Genomic DNA, 23161 nt, shown 5'->3' with positions numbered 1-23161 from the left:
CCTCCAACATTTGGGGCAAAGACCTTTTCCCTACCGAATTGGTCAAAGAAGTTGTTGATAGGGCCGCCACGGAGAATAGAAACCTTCTCCAGAAGTGGGGCCTGGCTAACAAAAGAAAGTCTTCCCCGGATGAGGGTCCTCAACCAAAGAGGAAGACTATGAGGACTACGCTACCGTCTCGACCAGCCAAGCCTCGTAAACAGCAACAGCAACTGCAATTGCCATTGCCTTCAGTGCCCCAGTTGGTGGCACAAACCCCGACCACATTGCAGTGGGTACCCCAGGCCGTGTCGACACAGTCCACGGCATTCACCCCAACGTTCGAAGGGCAGTCTACTTCCTTTCGAGCAAGGCCTAGAGGAGCAGCCAGAGGCTCGTCTAGGCGCCCCTCAAGGGGAAGGGGATTCAGGGGTGATCGCGGTCGGGGAAGCAAGTGAGATGATGCCGGTAGGAGGGAGACTTCAGAATTTTCGGGATCGGTGGACCTTCGATCCCTGGGCCCACAGCCTACTCAAGAACGGACTGGGCTGGAGCTGGTACAGCACTCCATCCCCGTGCCCTCAGTTTTTCCAACACTCCACCCCCGTTCTGGAGGAGTACGTTCAAGAACTGTTGGAGAAAAAAGTGATCCGAAGGGTAAAGTCCATCAAATTCCAAGGGAGGCTGTTTTGTGTTCCCAAGAAAGACTCGGAAAAGCTCAGAGTCATTCTGGACTTGTCGCCACTCAACAAGTTCATAGTGAATTGCAAATTCAAGATGCTAACACTGCAACACATAAGGACCTTACTGCCCAAGAGGGCATATTCCGTCTCCATAGACTTGTCGGACGCCTATTGGCACGTTCCAATCAACCGTCGACTCTCCCCCTACCTACGGTTCAATCTACAACGAAGACTATACGCCTTCAGAGCCATGCCATTCGGGCTAAATATAGCCCCAAGGATTTTCACAAAGCTTGCGAGCGTAGCTCTCAAACAATTACGCCTAAAGGGAATTCAGGTAGTAGCCTACCTGGACGACTGGTTGGTGTGGGCAGCATCCGAGACAGAATGCTTGCAAGCTTCCAGTCAAGTGATCCAGTTCCTAGAGTATCTAGGCTTCAAGATCAACAGAAAAAAGTCTCGGCTTTCTCCATCTCAAAAGTTCCAGTGGCTGGGAATCCACTGGGACCTAATGTCACGCCGTTTCTCCATCCCGGCGAAGAAAAGGAAGGAGATAGCGGGTTCTGTCAAGAGACTTCTAGATTCCGAAAGGATATCAAGACGCGAACAGGAGAGGGTACTGGGCTCTCTCCAGTTTGCTTCGGTGACAGACCCAGTGCTAAGAGCACAGCTAAAGGATGCAACCGGAGTTTGGAGAAGTTATGCATCAAACGCGCGAAGAGATCTGAGAAGACCAGTTCCGCTTCGGCTACGTACTCTTCTCAGGCCTTGGTCCCAAGCCAGACATCTAAAGAAGTCGGTTCTTCTTCAGCCACCTCCCCCGTCGGTGACGATTCACTCAGACGCCTCGAAGGAGGGATGGGGAGGTCACTCTCATCGGAAAAAAGTCCAGGGGACTTGGTCCAAGCTATTCAAGACCTTTCACATAAACTTTCTAGAAGCTATGGCAGTGCTCCTTACCTTAAAGAAAGTCTCCCCGCGTCACTCGATCCACATAAGGTTGGTGATGGACACCGAGGTAGTTGTGAGATGCTTGAATCGACAAGGATCGAGGTCACCACCTCTCAACCAGGTGATGTTGGCCATCTTCCGATTGGCGGAAAAGAAGAAGTGGTACCTGTCGGCAGTTCACCTTCAAGGAGTCCGCAATGTGACAGCGGACGCTCTATCGAGGTTCACACCGATAGAGTCGGAATGGTCCTTAGACGCAGGATCATTCTCCTTCATTCTGAATCAAGTCCCAGAACTGCAGATGGACCTCTTTGCGACGAAAGACAACAAGAAGTTGCCCCTGTACGTGTCCCCGTACGAGGACCCCTTAGCGGAAGCAGTGGACGCGATGTCCCTCGACTGGAACAGATGGTCCAGGATTTATCTGTTCCCTCCTCACAACCTTCTGTTGAGGGTCCTCAACAAACTGAGATCCTTCAAGGGGGTAGCAGCAATAGTGGCCCACAAGTGGCCGAACAGCGTGTGGTTCCCCCTGGCATTGGAACTACAGCTGAAGTTTGTACCGCTACCAGATCCAGTTCTGACCCAGCGAGTCCAGAAGTCGACTGTCTGCGCTTCATTACAGAAAACCCGGACCCTGCAGCTCATGATTTTCTCTCCCTAGCGGTGAGGAAGCGTTTCGGGATTTCGAAAGCCAGCATAGACTTTCTAGAGGAATATAAGTGCAAATCTACTAGAAGGCAATATGAGTCATCTTGGAGAAAATGGGTGGCCTTTGTCAAGGCGAAGAATCCGCAGGAGATCTCGACAGACTTCTGCTTATCTTTCTTCATTCACCTCCATGGTCAAGGGTTGGCAGCTAACACGATTTTGGCGTGTAAGTCTGCTTTGACAAGACCCATCCTATATGCCTTTCAGGTCGACCTCGGTAACGAGATCTTTAATAAAGTTCCGAAAGCCTGCGATAGGCTCAGACCTTCAGCACCTCCAAAGCCCATTTCATGGTCTTTAGACAAAGTTCTTCATTTCGCTTCTCTGTTGAGCAATGAGGAGTGTGCGTTAAAGGATTTGACACAAAAAGTTATTTTCCTATTTGCACTCGCATCCGGGGCCAGGGTTAGTGAGATTGTAGCCCTCTCGAGAGAGGCAGGTCGTGTTCAGTTCCTGGATGGGGGAGAACTGAACCTGTTTCCGGATCCTACGTTTCTCGCCAAGAATGAGTTACCCACCAACAGGTGGGGGCCCTGGAGAATCTGCCCTCTGAAAGAAGATGCATCTCTATGTCCAGTAGAATGCCTAAAGGTCTATCTTCGTAGAACTTCAGACTTCAAGGGTGGTCAACTATTCAGTGGAGAAACATCAGGCTCAAATTTATCTCTGAATCAACTCAGAGCGAAAATCACATATTTTATTCGCAGAGCGAATCCTGACAGTACACCCGCAGGTCACGATCCGAGGAAAGTTGCCTCATCCTTAAATTTCTTTAATTGTATGGATTTTGAACATCTCCGTTCATACACTGGCTGGAAGTCTTCCAGAGTGTTCTTTCGCCACTATGCGAAGCAAGTAGAGGAACTAAAGAGATCTGTGGTAGCAGTGGGTCGCGTTATTAACCCTACTGTTTACCTCTGCGAGGAACAGTGGTTTTAATTGGGACGATTAATTCCAGGGTGAGTTTGTAGTTACATACGGTACTACAAACTAAGTGAGGGCACTGAGTTGCCCACGTTGACTGTTCCATTTCCAAAGGTGAACCTAGCATAAGTGCAGACATGTGTGCCGAGCGTTTTCTAACGCTAATGTGATTGATTTGTAATACAGACTTTTATGACTTTGATACCTCGGTATCTTAAAAGTGGCAATAATGTTTTTTCTTTCAGATAAACAAGTTCTGTTTACTATCATACTTATGCTTAAAGTTTTGGGTTATCCTCTTCTATATATATATATATATATATATATATATATATATATATATATATATATATATATATATATATATATATATATATATATATATATATATATGTATATATATATATATATATATATATATATATATATATATATATATATATATATATGTATATATATATATATATATATATATATATATATATATATATATATATATATATATATATATATATATATGTATATATATATATATATATATATATATATATATATATATATATATATATATATATATAATTAATTGTTGTTAACCTGTCTATTTATTGTTTATCAATAAACTTGTTCTTGAGAACCTTGCGTCTCCTTCACCTGTGTCAATTTATTGGTATAATTGAGCATTCATTCTATGTACTTTATCTGGGATAATTCTAATAGAATTGTTCCTTTATGCAAGCTATGTTGCATTGGTTTATGCTTTCCCTTAACGGGAGGATTCCGTCCCAGAAGAGGACGGTGGCGGTTTTACAAGTTTCCTCCTATGCGTATATAAACCTTTGTCCAATACAAGTATTGTGCGGAGAACTGGTCGATATTTCATATCGACGCAGTGGTTCTTTACAAACTATGCTTTACTTAATATAGGGTGAGACCACTATATTAGCTTGCCTGGTATTCATACATAGGTATATGTACTCTTCGAGACTTTTCCAGAGTCTAGTAGGACTCTTCCCTGTAGGGGGCAGGAAGCTCTAACATGGTTTATGGTTAGTTGAAAAGATGTATAACGGTAACATCTTAGGTCTCTAGGTCTAGTCGACCGGGAAAAATTACCTCCGGGGAGTACGGCACGTTCTGAGAATCCACAGATACAGTAATGCTCTGGTATACTTCCATCAGGACGACATGGCTTGAGCCCAAAAAACGGATTTTGAGCGAAGCGAAAAATCTATTTTTGGGTGAGATGGCCATGTCGTCCTGATGGACCCGCCCTTCCCTTTCTATGAAAGGGCTGTAGGACCCCTCCCTACATACAGTATCTGTAGCACCTCGTGTACGCTACAAGGAATACAGATGGCGCCAGGATTGGCGCAATGCACGCTTACGAAACTGGAGAAGAGGGAGCCTTGGGAGCGGCTCCCCCTTTTTCTTTCCCGTTTTCGTTTCTTGCCAATTAACCCCTCGATGTGTTATCTCTGTTTGGGGTGCAGATTGCCATGTGGCGTGTCAAGAATACGTCCTCTGATATGTCGCGATATCCCTTTCATTAGGGATATTCGCTCCAGGAGTTAGAATTCTGGGTACCTTAAGGTAAATTCTCTGGGAATATCGCCGTAGTTGTAATATACCCTAGGAAGCTACCCTAAAGGAACTTCCATCAGGACGACATGGCCATCTCACCCAAAAATAGATTTTTCGCTTCGCTCAAAATCCGTTATATATATATATATATATATATATATATATATATATATATATATATATATATATATATATATATATATATATATATATATATATATATATATTACGACTAGCGGAGTCCGTAAATTCTCAAGCTCCAAAACTCACCTGTTATTTTTATTACATAAGTCTGATACATTAGGCTACTAGATATACACCAAGCTTTGAGAAAATTATGCAACTCCCAGATGGTAATATTATGTGAACACTGAATATCCAAAGGTCTCTTTACATAACTCAAAACAAAACTAGGTGATTACTTTACGTGAACTATTCTAAAACCAACCTCTGATCAAAATAATACACACTGTACAAAAATATGTTATTTTTATAATAAAATAAATTTTTGAATATACTTACCCGGTGATTTTATAAGCTGCAGCTCTGCTGCTCGACAGAAAACTCTACGTTAAAAATCCGCCAGCGATCGCTATGCAGGTAGGGGGTGTATTTCAACAGCGCCATCTGTCGTGCAGGTACTCAGTACTCATTGTAAACAAAGAACTCAATTTTCTCCTCGGTCCACTGCGTCTCTATTGGGGAGGAAGGGAGGGTCCTTTAATATATAATCACCGGGTAAGTATATTCAAAAATTTATTTTATTATAAAAATAAAATTTTTCAATATTTAACTTAGCCGGTGATTATATAAGCTGATTCACACCCAGGGGGGTGGGTAGAGACCAGCAATAAATGTTTACATTATTATGAGCTAAGGATTTTTTATTTCATTTTAGCAGTTATCAAAATAACAAACATAAAATAAATAAGTACCTGGTAAGGAAGTCGACTTGAACAATTACTCTGCCTTTTTAAGTACGTCTTCCTTACGGAGCCTCGCGATCCTCTTAGGATGCTGAGCGACCCCTAGGAGCTGAAGTATCAAGGGTTGCAACCCATACTACAGGACCTCATCAAAACCTCTAATCTAGGCGCTTCTCAAGAAAAGAATTTGACCACCCGCCAAATCAACCAGGATGCGAAAGGCTTCTTAGCCTTCCGGACAACCCAAAAACAACAATAAAAACATTTCAAGAGAAAGATTAAAAAGGTTATGGAATTAGGGGAATGTAGTGGTTGAGCCCTCACCCACTACTGCACTCGCTGCTACGAATGGTCCCAGGGTGTAGCAGTTCTCGTAAAGAGACTGGACATCTTTAAGATAAAAAGACGCGAACACTGACTTGCTTCTCCAATAGGTTGCGTCCATTATACTTCGCAGAGATCTATTTTGTTTAAAGGCCACTGAAGTTGCGACAGCTCTAACTTCATGTGTCCTTACCTTCAGCAAAGCTTGGTCTTCCTCACTCAGATGGGAATGAGCTTCTCGTATTAACAGTCTGATAAAATAGGATAAAGCATTCTTTGACATAGGCAAAGATGGTTTCTTAACAGAACACCATAAAGCTTCTGACTGTCCTCGTAAAGGTTTAGTTCGTCTTAAATAGAACTTAAGAGCTCTAACAGGGCATAAGACTCTTTCTAGTTCATTTCCAACCATATTTGATAGGCTTGGAATATCGAACGATTTCGGCCAAGGACGAGAAGGTAGCTCGTTTTTGGCTAGAAAACCAAGTTGTAAAGAACATGTAGCCGTTTCAGATGAAAATCCGATGTTCCTGCTGAAGGCGTGAATCTCACTGACTCTTTTAGCTGTGGCTAAGCAAACCAGGAAAAGAGTCTTTAAAGTGAGATCTTTAAAGGAGGCTGATTGTAGTGGCTCGAACCTTTCTAACATGAGGAATCTTAGTACCACGTCTAAATTCCAACCAGGTGTAGCCAAACGACGCTCCTTCGTGGTCTCAAAAGACTTAAGGAGGTCCTGTAGATCTTTGTTGTTGGAAAGATCTAAGCCTCTGTGACGGAAGACTGATGCCAACATGCTTCTGTAACCCTTGATAGTGGGAGCTGAAAGAGATCTTTCTTTCCTCAGGTATAAAAGGAAGTCAGCTATTTGAGTTACAGAGGTACTGGTCGAGGATACTGATACTGACTTGCACCAGTTTCGGAAGACTTCCCACTTCGACTGGTAGACTCTAAGAGTGGATGTCCTCCTTGCTCTAGCAATCGCCCTGGCTGCCTCCTTCGAAAAGCCTCTAGCTCTCGAGAGTCTTTCGATAGTCTGAAGGCAGTCAGACGAAGAGCGTGGAGGCCTTGGTGTACCTTCTTTACGTGTGGCTGACGTAGAAGGTCCACCCTTAGAGGAAGAGTTCTGGGAACGTCCACTAGCCATCGAAGTACCTCGGTGAACCATTCTCTCGCGGGCCAGAGGGGAGCAACTAACGTCAACCTTGTCCCTTCGTGAGAGGCAAACTTCTGCAGTACCTTGTTGACAATCTTGAAGGGGGGGAATGCATATAGGTCTAGATGTGACCAATCCAGTAGAAAGGCATCTATATGAACTGCTGCTGGGTCCGGGATTGGTGAGCAATATATTGGGAGCCTCTTGGTCATCGAGGTTGCGAAGAGATCTATGGTAGGCTGGCCCCATGTGGCCCACAGTCTCTTGCACACATCCTTGTGTAGGGTCCACTCTGTTGGAATGATTTGTCCCTTCCGACTGAGGCAATCTGCCATTACATTCAAGTTGCCTTGGATGAACCTCGTTACTAGAGAAATGTTTAGATCTTTTGACCAGGTGAGGAGGTCCCTTGCGATCTCGTACAACGTCATAGAGTGGGTCCCTCCTTGCTTGGAGATGTACGCCAAAGCCGTGGTGTTGTCCGAGTTCACCTCCACCACTTTGCCTTGAAGGAGAGACTTGAAGCTTTTCAAGGCCAGATGAACTGCCAGTAGCTCCTTGCAGTTGATATGCATTGTTCTTTGACTCGAGTTCCAAGTTCCCGAGCATTCCCGACCGTCTAATGTCGCGCCCCAGCCCGTGTCCGATGCGTCCGAGAAGAGAACGTGGTTGGGAGTCTGAACAGCCAGGGGCAGACCCTCTCTGAGGCTGATACTGTCCTTCCACCAAGTCAGGGAAGACTTCATCTTCTCGGAAATGGGGATCGAGACCGCTTCTAGCGTCTTGTCCTTTTTCCAGTAAACAGCTAGATGATATTGAAGAGGACGGAGGTGTAGTCTTCCTAACGATACGAACTGTTCCAGGGATTATAGTGTCCCTATCAGACTCATCCACTGCCTGACTGAACATCGTTCCTTCTTCAGCATGTTCTGGATGCATAACTGGGCTTGACTTGTTCTGGGGGCCGACGGAAAAGCCCGAAAAGCTTGACTGTGAATCTCCATCCCTAAATACACAATAGTTTGGGATGGGACCAATTGAGACTTTTCCATATTGACCAGGAGACCCAATTCCTTGGTCAGATCTAGAGTCCACTTTAGATCCTTCAGACAGCGACGACTGGAAGAAGCTCTTAGAAGCCAGTCGTCCAAATAGAGGGAGGCTCTGATGTCCGCTAAATGAAGGAATTTGGCTATATTCCTCATCAGCCTCGTAAACACAAGAGGAGCTGTGCTTAGGCCAAAGCACAGGGCTTGAAACTGGTAGACAACCTTTTCGTAAACGAATCTCAGAAAAGGTTGGGAGTCTGGGTGGATGGGGACGTGAAAGTATGCGTCCCTTAGGTCTAAAGAGACCATCCAGTCTTTCTTTCTGACCGCTGCTAGAACAAACTTTGTGGTCTCCATGGCGAACGTCTGCTTTGTGACAAAGACATTCAGCGCACTGACGTCTAGCACCGGCCTCCACCCTCCTGTCTTCTTTACCACTAAGAAGAGACGGTTGTAGAAGCCCGGGGTTTGATGGTCCAGGACTTTGACTACCGCTCCCTTTTCTAGCAAGAGAGACACCTCCTGTTTCAATGCTCGTCTCTTGTCTTCCTCTCTGTACCTGGGAGAGAGATCGATGGGAGACGTTGCTAGAGGGGGTTTTCGTACAAATGGGATCTTGTACCCCTCTCTGAGCAACTTCACAGATTGTGCATCTGCGCCTCTCTTCTCCCAGGTCTGCCAGAAGTTCTTGAGTCTGGCTCCCACTGCTGTCTGAAGAAGGTGGCAGTCAGACTCTGCCTTTAAAGGACTTGGTTCCTTTCTTCTTCCCACGTCTCCCTTCGGCACGAGCACCTCCTCTGCTGGAGGCTCTGCCACGAAAGGGCGGAATAAATCTGGACGCTGGAGTGTCCATCCTTGGTCTTGACAAGGTAGGCAAAGGGGTGGCTTTGCGGGCAGAGGACGCAACCAGGTCATGGGTGTCCTTCTGAATCAAAGAAGCAGCAATCTCCTTAATCAAGTCCTCTGGAAAAAGGCACTTAGAGAGAGGAGCAAACAGAAGTTCTGATCTTTGACACGGTGTCACTCCAGCTGACAGGAAAGAGCAAAGGTTCTCACGCTTCTTGAGGACCCCGGATACGAACGATGCAGCGAGCTCACTAGATCCGTCACGTATGGCCTTGTCCATGCAGGACATGATGAGCAAGGAAGATTCCTTCTCAGTCGGGGAGATCTTCCTGCTCAAAGCTCCCAGACACCAGTCCAAAAAGTTAAAGACCTCGAAGGCTCTAAATACTCCTTTCAACAGATGGTCTAGGTCCGAAGGTGACCAGCAAATCTTAGAGCGTCTCATGGCTAGCCTGCGGGGAGAGTCTACAAGACTTGAGAAGTCGCCCTGGGCAGAGGCAGGAACTCCCAAGCCGAGAACTTCTCCCGTGGCATACCAGACGCTCGATCTGGAAGAGAGTTTAGCAGGGGGAAACGTAAAGGCTGTCTTCCCTAGACTCTTCTTGGACTGCATCCAATCTCCTAAAACTCGTAAAGCTCTCTTGGACGAGCGTGCGAGGACGAGTTTCGTAAAGGCAGGCGAGGATGACTGCGTACCTAAAGCAAACTCTGACGGAGGAGAGCGTGGAGCCACAGACACAAACTGGTCCGGATACATCTCTTTGAACAGAGCAAGAACTTTTCTAAAGTCCAAAGAGGGTTGCGTGGACTTGGGTTCGTCAAGGTCCGAATGTGGTTCATCAACGTGTGCCGCATCGTCATCATCAGAGAGTCCATCATCCGGGAATTGAGGAGGAAGCGGCAAAGGAGTAGGTATCGGCTGGTCAGCTGAGTCCGGTCGCACGGGTGCACGCGTGACTGAACCGGACGCAACGTCATGGAACTGTGAGCTGGCAACAACCATAGCAGCGCGGGGACGCACAGCGTCTACTCCAGACTGTCTAGTCTGATGTGGGCGAGCAGAGGCAACCACACTGGGTTGCGGAGGTTGACGCACCGCGTCAAAACAAAACAACTTAGACGGTTGTTGTACCTCGCGAACGTCAACGGAAGGTTCCGTGCGTCGCTGAACGTCAACATGCGGCTGGCAGGGTACACTGGAACGCATGGGTGGCGGGACTCTCTCAGCTGGAGTGCGCAAGAAGGTTGCCTCAGCGTCCACAGGACGCACAACCGTGGTTGGTTGTAGGCAAGAGGTTGGTGCAGCAGCAACCTTCTCCGCACGAAAGTCCTGCATCAGAGACGTTAATTGGTACTGCATGGTCTGCAGCAAAGACCACTTAGGGTCTGCAGGAGCAGGTGCGGCGACAGACGGTGTGACTGCCTGAGGCGGTACCGCTTTGCCTCTCTTAGGAGGTGAGCAGTCATCGGAAGACTGCAGCGAGTCCGAACTGACCCAGTGGCTACAACTGGGCCGTTGGACTTGCGCGGAAGGGACCGACTTGCGCTTAAGAGGTCGTGAGACCTTGGTCCATGGTTTCTTACGAGAAACCTCTTCCGCAGACGAGGAATAAATGGGCTCTCTCGTCTCTGTGTGGGTGGGGCGATCTTGGGTAGATACGCCCGAAACCACGGAGGGAACGTCTGTTCGCTGATTAAAGCCTCTCGAACCCTTTGGTCGTACGACATTGCTTCTCCCCTGGACTTGGGAGCTTGCAAGAGGTCCCGGACTAGGAGGACGACAGGCACGAACAGACGAACCCTCAAGCGCAACACTATCCACAACACTATCACTCACTTTATCACTTCCCACTGCACTCTTACACTTCAGCTCTTTGACGTCCGCCATGAGCTGGTTACGGTCACTAGCCAAGGACTCCACTCTCTTACCCAGAGCTTGGATGGCACGCATCATATCTGCCATTGAAGGTTCCTGAGTGCCAGAAGGGGGATTAGGAGCAACCACTACAGGGGAAGGAATAGGTTGTGGGGCATGAGGAGAGGAAAAATCAACGGAACGAGATGAACTTCTCCTGACTCTATCTCTCTCTAGCCTACGTGTATATTTCTGGAATTCGATAAAATCGGATTCCGAAAGCCCAACGCATTCCTCACATCGATCTTCCAATTGACAGGTTTTATCCCGACAATTGGAACAAACGGTGTGAGGATCGATAGAGGCCTTCGGAAGACGCCTTGAACAGTCCCTAGCATTACACTTCCTGAATTTAGGGACTTGAGAAAGGTCAGCCATTTTGAATTGGTCAAAGGGGAATTCAAAAACTATCCAAAGTCCTCAACAAATAATCCGATATCAAAAAAAGAATGCAAGGATTTATTGAAGAGAAAGCCTGCACAGCGAAAGCTCAAAACTAGAAACGTGTACTTCACCAAATAGTTGTGAAAACCAATCCAGTTAGCAACAGCGAATTAGTAGGTCTTGCCGGTGGCACGACAGAGAGAAAATTGAGTTCTTTGTTTACAATGAGTACTGAGTACCTGCACGACAGATGGCGCTGTTGAAGTACACCCCCTACCTGCATAGCGATCGCTGGCGGATTTTTAACGTAGAGTTTTCTGTCGAGCAGCAGAGCTGCAGCTTATATAATCACCGGCTAAGTTAAATATTGAAAAATATATATTTTATAAAAATTAATAACAATTCAAAAGAATTAACACCAAAAATAAATCACTCGAAATTTAAATATGAACTACACCTGAGACTTATAACATAACACTTCAGAAAATGATACAAACACTTATTTTACTAGAAAATTAATTTATAAAGATATTTGATTTTGACTATTAATGAAATGAGTTAACACTTTAACACTAATGAATAAACAATAATGAAATGCACGTTCACGTAACTGTTACACTTACGTCTTTTGGTTCACAGAAGGTTACAGAACGGTTAAGCATTATTTTTTCTTTTTTTAAGTCACTTCACTGTTTAACCTAAGTCTTACAGGGCCTATTACAAAAATCTATATTATAGAATATACTTACATTAACACACTACACTTTTAACTAATCACCCCATAATATCACCAACATTTGAACAAGACTATACACGATATACGTTGGAGAGAAATCACTAATCACGTTTGAAAAGATACACTATACTGTACATACTTGAAAGGAGAGAGGGCTGGCAAACGTTGGTTCTCTCAAAGGAATAGGCTTGATCTCTTCTGCTTCGTATGCATTACTAGGTCCTCTATATATATATATATATATATATATATATATATATATATATATATATATATATATATATATATATATATATAACTTAATTAATTACAGAACCCTCCAGCTCGGCCTACTGGAAGCGTTGGGGGCATAGTCTAGCGGCATCAAGGTTGCCAATGTAGTAATTTGAAGAAAGGGTACTAACATATCTTGTAACATTAGAAAAAAAAAATTAGTCTTCAATTTTCATGTCTTTTCTAACCATATGGGAGCATAAAAATGACGTAATCCCTCGTGTTCTTACCTCGTGTGTGTCATACAGCATACCTACAAGATTGCATAAGACTTCGTAACAAAATTGCGTGAAATAAAATGTTAATTCTTTAAAATAACGTAAATTTACATATACAGAATTGAATGAAATTACAATCAAATGAATGGTGAAAGTCTTATGTAATTTACATGCATTACTTAATCCTATGTGAGTGGAACTCACCTTACAAGCTAGCTATACATCTCTTAAATACACAATTAAAATATATGAATAAAATATTCTACTTGCATGAAGACCATCTTCGTAATATAGCTCCCCCCAAGAATATTATCTATTCTGGTCCTGAATCCACCGATTCAGCCCAAGATAAATAATCTGCAACCACGTTATCTTTACCTGATACATGCTTTACATAAATACAATATGGTTGCAAACAAAATGACCACCTAGTAAACCTTTGATTATCATTCTTCATTTTGTTAACGAAAATGAAAGGATTATGATCTAAATAAACTAATTTCTTCATTATGTGGTCTATCCACATAAACTTCAAATTTCCTTATCACTTTGATTAGTGCTAGCTGTTCCTTGTCAACTGTCGAAAATGAGCTCGTTGATACTTTTTCAGCTTCAACGACATAAAACAAACAGGCTGAAGAATTCCTTCATTGCCTTCTTGTAATAAGTCAGCTCCAATCCTATTGTCCAACGCATCCACTGGGATGAGGAATTTCTTGTTGATATCCAGTTGCAGTATTGGTTTCCAAGTTAATATGGCCTTTATCCTGTCAAAGGATTCCTGGTACTCGCTGGTCCATACAAAGTTTTTCTTGGGGCTCGTCAAATCCGTCAAGGGAGTGACTACAGCCGAAAAGTTCGGGCAAAAACGTCTGTAGAATCCTGCCATCCTTAAGAATCGTTGTAATTACTTCCTTGTTGTGGGGGGTGATGCTTTCCTTATTCTTTCAACGTTAGTGGCTACCGGAGCGATTTGTCCCCTTTCAAATCCCAAGTACCGAACTGTTGCCTATCCAAATTCGCTCTTCTACAGGTTAATCGTCAGGTGTGCTCCTTGCAGCTTTTGAAATACCTTCTCCAGGATTCAGAGATGTTCTTCCCAGGTTAATGAATATATCACAACATTGTCGAGATGTACAACTTTTCCTTCAATCGATCCTAGAAGATTATCCATCACTCGTTGAAAGGTAGTGGGTGCATTCATTAGACCAAATGGCATAACTGTGTATTGATATAACCCAAACGGGGTTCTAGAAGCTGATAACAATTTTGCGTTATCGTCCAGAGGAATTTTATAATAGCCTTTTAACAAGTCGATCTTAGAGAAGAACCTCACTTGTCCAATGTTGTCGAGTAGTTGGTCTATGAGTGGTAATGGGTAATTGTCGGACACACTGATCAAATTCCACTTTCGATAGTCCGTACACATCCTTAGAGATACGGTTGGTTGTTTTTTTCAAAAGCAAGCATGGAGAACTGTAACAGTTAGAACTTTATTCGGCTAATCCATTTTATAACAAATAGTCCACTTCTTTTCTCATGACTTCTCTGTGATACGGCAACAGTCGTCTTCCGTGGATGGAATGGTTAGCACCATACATACATGTGAAGCTTCGGTCTCGTTTTCTCTTAAGTATTGTTACAGTAGGTTAACGTGTACTTTCCTTTTACCTTTCTTTCTTCCTGTCGTTTTGATAATGTAGGTCAGGTCACTGATCATCCCCAAAATCCAGAATGGAAACTGGAAACTAGGTGAGTGGGAATCTCCTTATCAGTAAAAAAACCACCACCTGTTGTCCTACCACAAACGGATTGTCCTTACTTTTCATATCAAACATTTTCTTCATTTTTCCTTGACTCATTTTCAGGTTTTTGATGGAAAATGATCTCACTGATCCTTTTCCTAAAATTCTTGACATATTCTCCATCCGTTTCCTCTTCATCTTTCCATTTTTCTGACAACATTTTAATCGGTCCTCATACTTTTCGTCCGAATACCATTTTATTTGGGCTACATCCCATGCTTTCTTGATAAACATTGCATACCTCAAATAACATCAACGGTAGTCTGATGTCCCATTCATTTCCTGTTTCTTTGCAGTACTTTGTTAACATTCTTTTTAGGGTTTGATGAACCCTTAGGGTTTGATGAACCCTTGGGACTCCGGGTGATAGGCAGTAGACAGTTGTCGTCTCACATCCAACAGTTTCATCATGTCCTGAAACAATTTTGAGGTGAAATTTGTTCCTCGGTCACTCTGAACGAGTTCCAGAATACCAAACTTGGTAAAAAAGTCTAGTAACTTCTCGGCAATTACTTTGGCACTGATGTTCCTGACAGGTATGGCTTCTGGGTATCTCGTAACTGGACACATTAAAGTTACCATATATTGTTCACCTTTCTTCGTTCTCGGTAATGTCCCACAATGTTGATCATTACCTTGCTGGAAGATTCTTCTCTCACTCCAATTAAGTGTAAGGGACCTTTCTTAATGTACTCGTTAAGCTTTCCAGCCATCTGACAAACGTGACATGCAGGGCAAAATGGCTCACACCCTTATGCATGCCAAGCCAGATGAAGTGTTTCATTATCTTCTCTGTGTGTCCTGTCTCATGCGCTACGGTGATCACCTTTCTTCTCAGCGGTGGGGTAATTAATCTCTGATGGTATATCCCCCATTCAGAATTCCCAGAGATATTGGCGGGTCTATGCTTTCTCATAATCAATTCATCCTTGAGATAATAATAGGTGGGAGACTGCTGCACCCCTGTCTCATCCAGCACAGTACAATAATCTGTTAACATTGAATCTTCCAATGGAATCCTATCAGCTTTCTCTGACTCACTTGTCTTACTTCTAACGCTGAGTCCTCTCTTTTTTCCAAGTCCATTTCTTCCTTGTCTTCCTGTGCATTCATCTGTCGTTTCTCTTCTCATGGGCTCACTGAGGAGCTCTCCTCTCGTGTACTATCATGAAAAAGTCTTCTGAAAATAAATCCTCCAAGTTCATCACTCCTGTTTCTCTATCTTCTTCTGCAGTCACTTTCTTCGTCATACTCTTAGTCCTCACACAACTAGGAAACAGATACGGGCAATCCTTCTTGAGTTCAGTCGTAGACTATACTTCAATGGTTTCTCCATTATAAATGGTCAAGGCACAAACGGCGCTCCACCAACCTCATTATCCAGTAAAACTTTCACTCCTTAAACAGCCAATGAATCCTTTACCGCAAAATCAAAATGACCTATCACCAACTCGCATGACAGATTTAAACAGCAAATAGGAGTAATTTCCTCACCTCCTACTCCCTTCAAAATGACCGAATCTCCTGTGAGAGACTGTTCCACCATCAGGTGTACATCTCAAGTCACCACGATATGATTAGATTCTGTGTCTTGAAATATCTTGATCGGTATCTGCTCGCTCCCATCCACAGCGACTAACATACCTTCATAAATATATGGTTTAAAGGCATCCATGCTTTTTGGGGTTGTTCTGTTCGTCGTGTAAACGTTAGCAGGCTTATTTTCCTCGTCGACCCTTTCCGTTTGATTCTTCATTTTAGCATTCTGTGAAGTTGAATTATCCTCAACCACGTATGCGACTGCTTTCCGTTGGTTTGACCGGCATTCTTTACTGATATGGCCCTTTGTGCCACACTTATAACAAACGATATTAATCTCCTGCATGTCTTTCACAAAAACTGAAGGAGAACGATTCGACGATTGCTGTTATGGTACTGTAACATTCTGCTTTGGAATAGTACCAATGGTACATCCTCTGTAAACTATTGAGCCTGTTTCCGTAGTTATTACTACTTGCTTCGCTACAAATTCTGCTTCAGCCTTCTCCAAAAGTTCGCGAGCTGCTACAATATCTTCTTTTGACAGAGTTCCTGAGTTTATCAACGGTTCTAAGGCTAGACACTTGATTTGGGCTTTAATTATTCTACTCATTGCATGGCCACCACATGCCATTCAAATAGAGAGCCACTGGGCTTTAGTTACATTAGCTTCTGACAATTTCTGAACAATTGGGTTTTCCAAGAAACTCTTGTACATTTAATTGAGACATTTTGTACTTTACACAAAATTATATCTCTTCAAAAATATATACTAACAATACATAGAATCCTATCAACAATAAACTGTTCAAACCCCTAATAAAAAATACGGCCCTGTTATCACCAATATTTAAACAGACTTGCTCGATCTCGGGGTCAGGGCACCAAAAATATATAATACGGCTAGCGAATTACATAAATTTCTAAGCTTGAAAACTCACCTGTTTTATTTTACATAAGTCTGATCCATACTAAAAATACAACAAGCTCTGAGAAAATTACACAACTCCTAAACAGTAACATATATGAACACTGAATATCCAAAGGTCTCTTTACATAAATCAAAACAAAACTAGGTGATTACTTTACGTGAACTATACTAAAACCAACCTCTTACTTCGGTTCTTAGTCAGGGGAAACGAGCAAAGCACTTTAAAAAAATATTTGTGATCGAAATAATACACACTTTACAAAAATAAATATATTCTATAAAAATCAACAGCAATTGAAAAGAATTAACACCACAAATAAATCCTTCGAAAATTTAAATCTGAACAAGACCTGAGACTTATAACATTGTGAGGACAGCAAGACGAATGGAGAGACACTGAAGGTTTACTAAACTTACAACGGTCACTAAGTTACTATGTGCTGATGGAAAAGTAGCCCTGGAAGGGAAACTGCTCCAACCGCCAAAATCATTGTGCTTTTTACACAAGACAAATTATCAAACAATAAGGTGGTAGCCTAAGGAAATATACAATTATATACATTAAAACAAAGCTCCAAAGAGTGCAACATTTTGAGACAAAAAGCCACTGCGTGAAACAAATAATAAAATTACAATTTGCAGAAGTGTGTCCAGGGGAAGGAAGCACAACGGGGAAAACAATGTTCTTACAAGTATTCCCTCCCCCCCAGACAACGGGCATCGGAGATGGTTGATGTGATTAATCCCTGTATCGTAGAGGGTGACGTAGTTCTCCTCTGGTGCTTGAACGGAGGGGAAGGTTGCTCTGCTTCGGAGGAATCGTTTTCTTCTGTCATTACGTGGTTTCCTCCCCCTTGGTAGAGGATTTATTCTGAGGCGGAATCTTGGGTCTACCAGGACTCACGGTGATCTTCTCATTGCTTTCAAGGAACACTGGTTTTAATCGGTCGATCGTCACCCAATCTTCTTGTCCATGGACGTTCAAGAGGAAAGATTTGGCTGTTCTTCTGATGAACTTGTAAGGGTAGGTTCTTGGGCATGAAGTTCTGGTCCTGTCCTCGTATGTTTCCAGGCATGGCCTTAATTTCCCAGCAATCTCTCTCAGGTGATTCAGCTTAGTGTCCTTGGTAGTTGCAGGGAAGAACTCACCAGGGACTGTAAGCGACTCACCGTAGACCTTCTCAGCAGGAGAAGGTTCGCCGTCTGTCAGGGGAGTGGTGCGAAGACCAAGAAGGACCCATGGGAGTTGCGCTTTTCAGTGTTCGTCCGTACATCTCGCCATCAGGGCTACCTTGAGAGTGCGATGAGTTCTCTCGACCATGCCGTTCACTGCAGGGTTGTATGCTGTGGTGCTGTGGAGTGTCGTGCCCATCACGTTTGCCAGAGAGAGCCAGATCTCTGACAAGAAGGCAAAACCTTGGTCCGTCGTGATATCGTCGGGAACGTCGAAGCGGCTGATCCAACTCGACAGGAGAGCTTTGGCGCAGGCATGGGTGGTTGCTTCGGACATCGTAGTTGCTCCTAACCATCTATTGGAGCGGTCGACGATCGTCAGGAGGTATCTTGCAGAACCTGAAGGTGGCAGAGGTCTCATGATGTCCATGTGGATGTGTCCGAATCGTCTCTTGGGTTGGGAAAAATCGCCGACTCCCGACTCAGTATGGCCGCTGACCTTATCGTCTGGCAATTAATGCAAGTTATCGCCCACTCACAGGTGTTTTTCTTGATCCCTGGCCAGATGAATTTCTCGGATAGTAGACGGGCCATAGTGCGACTAGAGAGGTGTGATAATCCATGGACGACATCGAAGATCTTCCTTCTACATGAAGCAGGAATCCATGGGCATGGGCTGGTGTCACAGAGGATGGTTTCCCCGGCCGGGCCGAGGGGAATGTCATTCATCTATAGCGATGTTGTCATACGATAGTCCTGGGCCTCTGGGTCGCTCTGCTGTTCTACGGAGAGGTTGGTGTAGTCGATCCCCAGGTGGACTGTGTTGATCTCGATCCTAGAGAGGGCGTCGGTGACGGGGTTCTTCTTCCCCGGTACGTAGCTAATAGTGCAGCCGAATTCTGCCATGGCTGCCAGGTGTCGTTGATGGCGAGAGGACCATGCATCTGAAGACTTTGCGAAAGTGTGGATCAGGGGCTGGTGGTTCATCGCGATGGTAAGTGGCGGACGGCGAGGTAGATGGCGAGGAGCTCCCTGTCAAATGTGCTGTACCTGGTTTCCGCAGGTTTGAGCTTCTTGCTGAAGAAGGCCAAGGGCTGTGGGTTACCGTTGACGATCTGTTCGAGGACCGCACCGCAGGCGACTTTGCTGGCGTCGGTAGTCAATTTCAGGGAGGCGCTGTCACCGTGGTACACCAGGGTGGTGGCTTCAGCAAGGGCGACCTTCGTCCTGTCAAAGGGGTGTTGCTGCAGTGGACTCCAGATGAGCTTCTTGGCTTTTCCCTTCAGAACGTCATTGAGGGGAGTCAGGATGTGGGCGATGTTGGGGATGAAGCGACGGAAGTAGTTTACCATTCTCAAACACTCCTGAAGGTGCCGGATGGTTGTTGGGGTTGGGAAGGTTTTCACGGCGTCTACCTTGGTTGATGTGGGCTTCACGCCCACTGCAGATATTTGATGTCCAAGGAAGTCCACCCTCTAAGCGCCCAATGTGCACTTGTCGAAGAGCGCAATCAAGCCGTTCTCCTGAAGGCTTTTCAGCACGGCGCGGACGTGTCTCCAGTGTTCCTCTTTCGTCCTGGAGAATATTAAGATGTCGTCCACGTAGCAGACACAGAATGGCAGGTCCCCCAGGATGCTGTCCATCAATCGCTGAAACGTGGCCCCAGCGTTGCCTAGGCGGAAGGTTGAATATGAGAAGGTATAGGAGCCGAACGGCGTTATGACGACGGTCTTAGGCCCGTCCACTGGGAACACAGAAACCTGAAAATACGATATAAGAAGGTCCATTTTAGTAAATTTTTTTGCCCCTTGGAGGGCGCTGGTGAGGTCTTGCCTGTTCAGCAGAGGGTAGTGGTCTGGCGTTGTGATGAGGTTAAGGCGCCGGTAGTCACCGCAGGGCCTCCACGTCCCGTCCGGTTTCTTTACCACATGGAGAGGAGACGCCCAAGGACTGGACACCTTCTTGCATATACCCATCTGTTCCATGTCTTTGAAGGCACACTTAGCATCTCTCAGCTTCTACGGCGGGAGGCGGCGGGCGGAACTTGGCATGCGTGGGAGGTCCCGTCGTGTTGATGTGGTGGTATACCCTGTGCTTGGAGGTGGACCCCGGCAACTGTCGAAGTTCCGGCTTGAAGATGTCGGGGAACTCATGAAGAAGGGCGGCGTAAGGCTGCGCTACGACGGCGGAGATCAGTGTGATACCAGGACCTGCTCTCAGTGGGCGGTTTTGGCATATCCCGATGTCGATGAGGCGTTTCCCGGCGACATCGACGAGTAGATCATGGTAAGCCAGGAAGTCTGCGCCAAGGAGGGGGTGTCTGACGTCACCGATGGCGATGGGCCAAGAGTAAAATCGGCCCATGATTGAGATTTTCAGCACCCTAGTCCCATAGCACCGTATGGGAGATCCATTGGCAGCGATGAGCGAGGGAGCATCACTGCTAGGTGCACGGTTTAGGTCGGCCGGTGAGGGACGAAATGTTGACTGCATACAGCCGGTATCAACCATAAGCCTACAGTTGGATACAGCGTCGAGGATGTAGAATCCGATCTTGCTGCGATCTGCTACTGCGGTCACGGTCGATGTTGGCAGTGGCTGGCATCAAAGTTTCTTCGGGAACTTGCAGGGGGCCCTGCACTTCATTGCGTTGCTACTAAACTGCTGGTGGTAGAAGCACCAAGTCGGGTTAGGTCTATGGTTCTGCTGCATCGTCTGCGGAGGTTTCTTCTTCGTCAGGGCGAGGATTTCGTTGTCGTCAACAGAGGGCGCCGCCGAGGAGCCGAGGGATAAGCAGCTGAAGGAGGATGATGCGCCAAGGCGGGATGCCTTGGAAGCTTCGTATAACTTCTCTGCCCTCGACAGGAGGTCGTTCATCAGCAGGGTGTCGGTATCGGTGAGCTGTGCTCTCACGTCCTGCGGAATGCGTTTAAGGAATATTTCGCGAGATGGGCTTATCTCGTGTTGTCGTCCATTGGCATCAGTCTCGGGCAGCATGAGAAGTCCAACCAGTTCATCCCACGCTTCTACGGGGTAGGTGTCACCCATGGGTCTATTGCTGAGATTTAGGACCTTCTGTGCCCTTGCTGAAACGGAAAGTGAGTACATAGTAATTAGTTTGGTTGCAAGGTCGTCGTAGGATACCAGACCAGAGTGAGGGTCGAGCTATGGGGAGATCTTGTCAAACACTTCCTCAGGGATGGAGGTCAGGACGATGTCAGTTTTGGCGCAGGGGTCGTTTAGCTTCGCCACCATGAAGAGTACGTCCGACTTCAGGAACCAGGAGGCGGTGTTATGCTGTGAGAACGATGGCAGCTTGACTTTGGGCGCAGCTAAGTTGTTGCTGGACCCGATGGGCTGGGTGGTTTCGTCATGGTCCTTGATGCATCGGGCCAAGGGCATCAGCTGGTTATGTCAGATATACTCATCGTTGCTGCCTCACAAAAAAAAAAAAAATAAAAAAAAAAACTGAAGTGTGGGATACAGCCAAAAGACGTCGTTAGAGCGGAAAAATGGGGGGTGGTCTACATATGTAAATATAAAATCAATATGTAATGACCACGATCATATCATTAAACCTTGCATTTTTAAGTGAAAAGGTACAGATGGAAAAGTGCATTTTAAATATTTAATAAATTTAAATTTAAATGGTTAGACATTTATGAATACATAATTTAAAATTATATAAATTTCACTGTAGCAGCTGGTGGTGGGATGACGTAAACAAGTCTTCGAAATGCACTATTATACGAGATTTTAAGGTTCACAACTGCGAGGGCTTAACCTTCTTCCTTTCACTCATCCGCTAAAAAATACAAAGTAAAGGAGAATCAACCACGGGAAAAATCAGAACAATAAATACAAGACTAACAAGAAGTAACTAAAATAACTCAACAAAAATTCAACACTAATCAAAATATCAATTACTGTAATCGCCTGACTAAAATCTACAATTTTCATATAAATCAAAATCTTGAAATCAACGAATCACCGAAAGCAGCAATTAACTAATCACGAAATCACTCAAATCACCACTAAATCACAACAGCTCTCAAATTATCAGTAAAACAACTAGCAAATTTAACGAGTTGTCAAATACTTAAATAAATTTATAGACTGCATAGAAATCACAGGTTCAATCTAGTAAGAATTTAATTAATTAAAATACTTGAAATTATTCTCAAAACACTGGCATATAGAATATGTAACGCAAGAACAAGCATTAAAGCCCCTTATGCTTACCCTGTTGCGATAACAGTTCTGGCGAGTGTGGAAAAAATCATTCAACAGACGATCATCGCTAAGCAGCGTCCGGATCCCATCCTCGATGAATTATTGTGTAATTATTTCCATGGTAGAGGAAAAATCCATAATAGTTAATCCAGCGTGTGTATAAATCCTAAAATCCACTTGAATAATGAGAGAGAGGGAAAGAGAGCTGCTCCTCCTCACTCCCGTGTAAGGTTGCTGAAGACTGTTGTCTGTGTGAAAAAACTTCACAACGACGTTAACGGCAGGCAGATATAACTGGATATAACTACTGTATAGTAGTTACTATCTAAAAGCAAAGGGGCAATTAGCGACACTTCTGTATGCCAAATGTATCAATACTTAACTATTCAAATTAATAATTTGAAGTTTTTTCAATGTTAGATGTTAATGGCAAAAGTAGATATACAAGGTAACGCAGCGGTAATTAGTCCGTTAATGGCAAGCCAAAACTGCTGTATTACCAACATCACTGTGGTCACCAGTTTTGAGGACAGCAAGAGGAATGGAGAGAGACTGGCGGTTTACTTAACTTGCAACGGTCACCAAGTTACAGTGTGCGGACGGAAAAGTAGCCCTGGAAGGGAAACTGCTCCAACCGTCAAAATCATTTTGCTTTTTACTCAAGACAAATTATCAAACAATAATTCGGTACCCTAAGGAGATATACATTTACATAAATTAAAACAAAGCTATACATAAATTAAATGTTACCGGCGTCAATGACCTTAGATGTCAGGATGCCTGAAAAATTTAAATCAATCAATCTCTCAAAGAGCGCAATATTATGA

The 23161-nt window shown here is 44.5% G+C and overlaps 2 protein-coding genes across 2 annotated transcripts; both read right to left on the bottom strand.

Annotated features, from left to right (window-relative positions):
• Positions 1-17405: 17405 nt before the first annotated feature.
• On the bottom strand, positions 17406-22743 carry LOC137644904 (uncharacterized). Its single transcript, XM_068377781.1, has 2 exons — positions 22344-22743; positions 17406-21906 (listed from the first exon to the last, which is right to left on the bottom strand). Exon 2 carries the CDS (start codon positions 20610-20612, stop codon positions 20103-20105), a length of 510 nt encoding a protein of 169 aa, XP_068233882.1. The 5' UTR covers positions 20613-21906; positions 22344-22743; the 3' UTR covers positions 17406-20102.
• LOC137645323 (uncharacterized) lies at positions 17764-19088 on the bottom strand. Its single transcript, XM_068378135.1, has 3 exons — positions 18851-19088; positions 18201-18608; positions 17764-18131 (listed from the first exon to the last, which is right to left on the bottom strand). Exons 1-3 carry the CDS (start codon positions 19086-19088, stop codon positions 17764-17766), a joined length of 1014 nt encoding a protein of 337 aa, XP_068234236.1.
• Positions 22744-23161: the final 418 nt, after the last annotated feature.

This window comes from Palaemon carinicauda, chromosome 8 (assembly GCF_036898095.1).
Source record: "Palaemon carinicauda isolate YSFRI2023 chromosome 8, ASM3689809v2, whole genome shotgun sequence".
NCBI classification, from domain to species: Eukaryota; Metazoa; Arthropoda; class Malacostraca; order Decapoda; family Palaemonidae; genus Palaemon; species Palaemon carinicauda.
Note: the sequence above shows the minus strand (reverse complement) of the source record. Positions and strands in the feature narration are given on the sequence as shown.

Bases quoted from the DNA above. Each gene is read 5' to 3' on its own strand.
- LOC137645323 (XM_068378135.1), bottom strand. From the start codon at position 19,088: ATGAACCACCAGCCCCTGATCCACACTTTCGCAAAGTCTTCAGATGCA. The intron at 18,609-18,850 runs GTATGACAACAT...ATTAATTGCCAG, and splicing joins CCCAGAGGCCCAGGACTATC to ACGATAAGGTCAGCGGCCAT. The intron at 18,132-18,200 runs GTACGGACGAAC...CTCCCCTGACAG, and splicing joins GGTAGCCCTGATGGCGAGAT to ACGGCGAACCTTCTCCTGCT.
- LOC137644904 (XM_068377781.1), bottom strand. From the start codon at position 20,612: ATGGTTGATACCGGCTGTATGCAGTCAACATTTCGTCCCTCACCGGCC.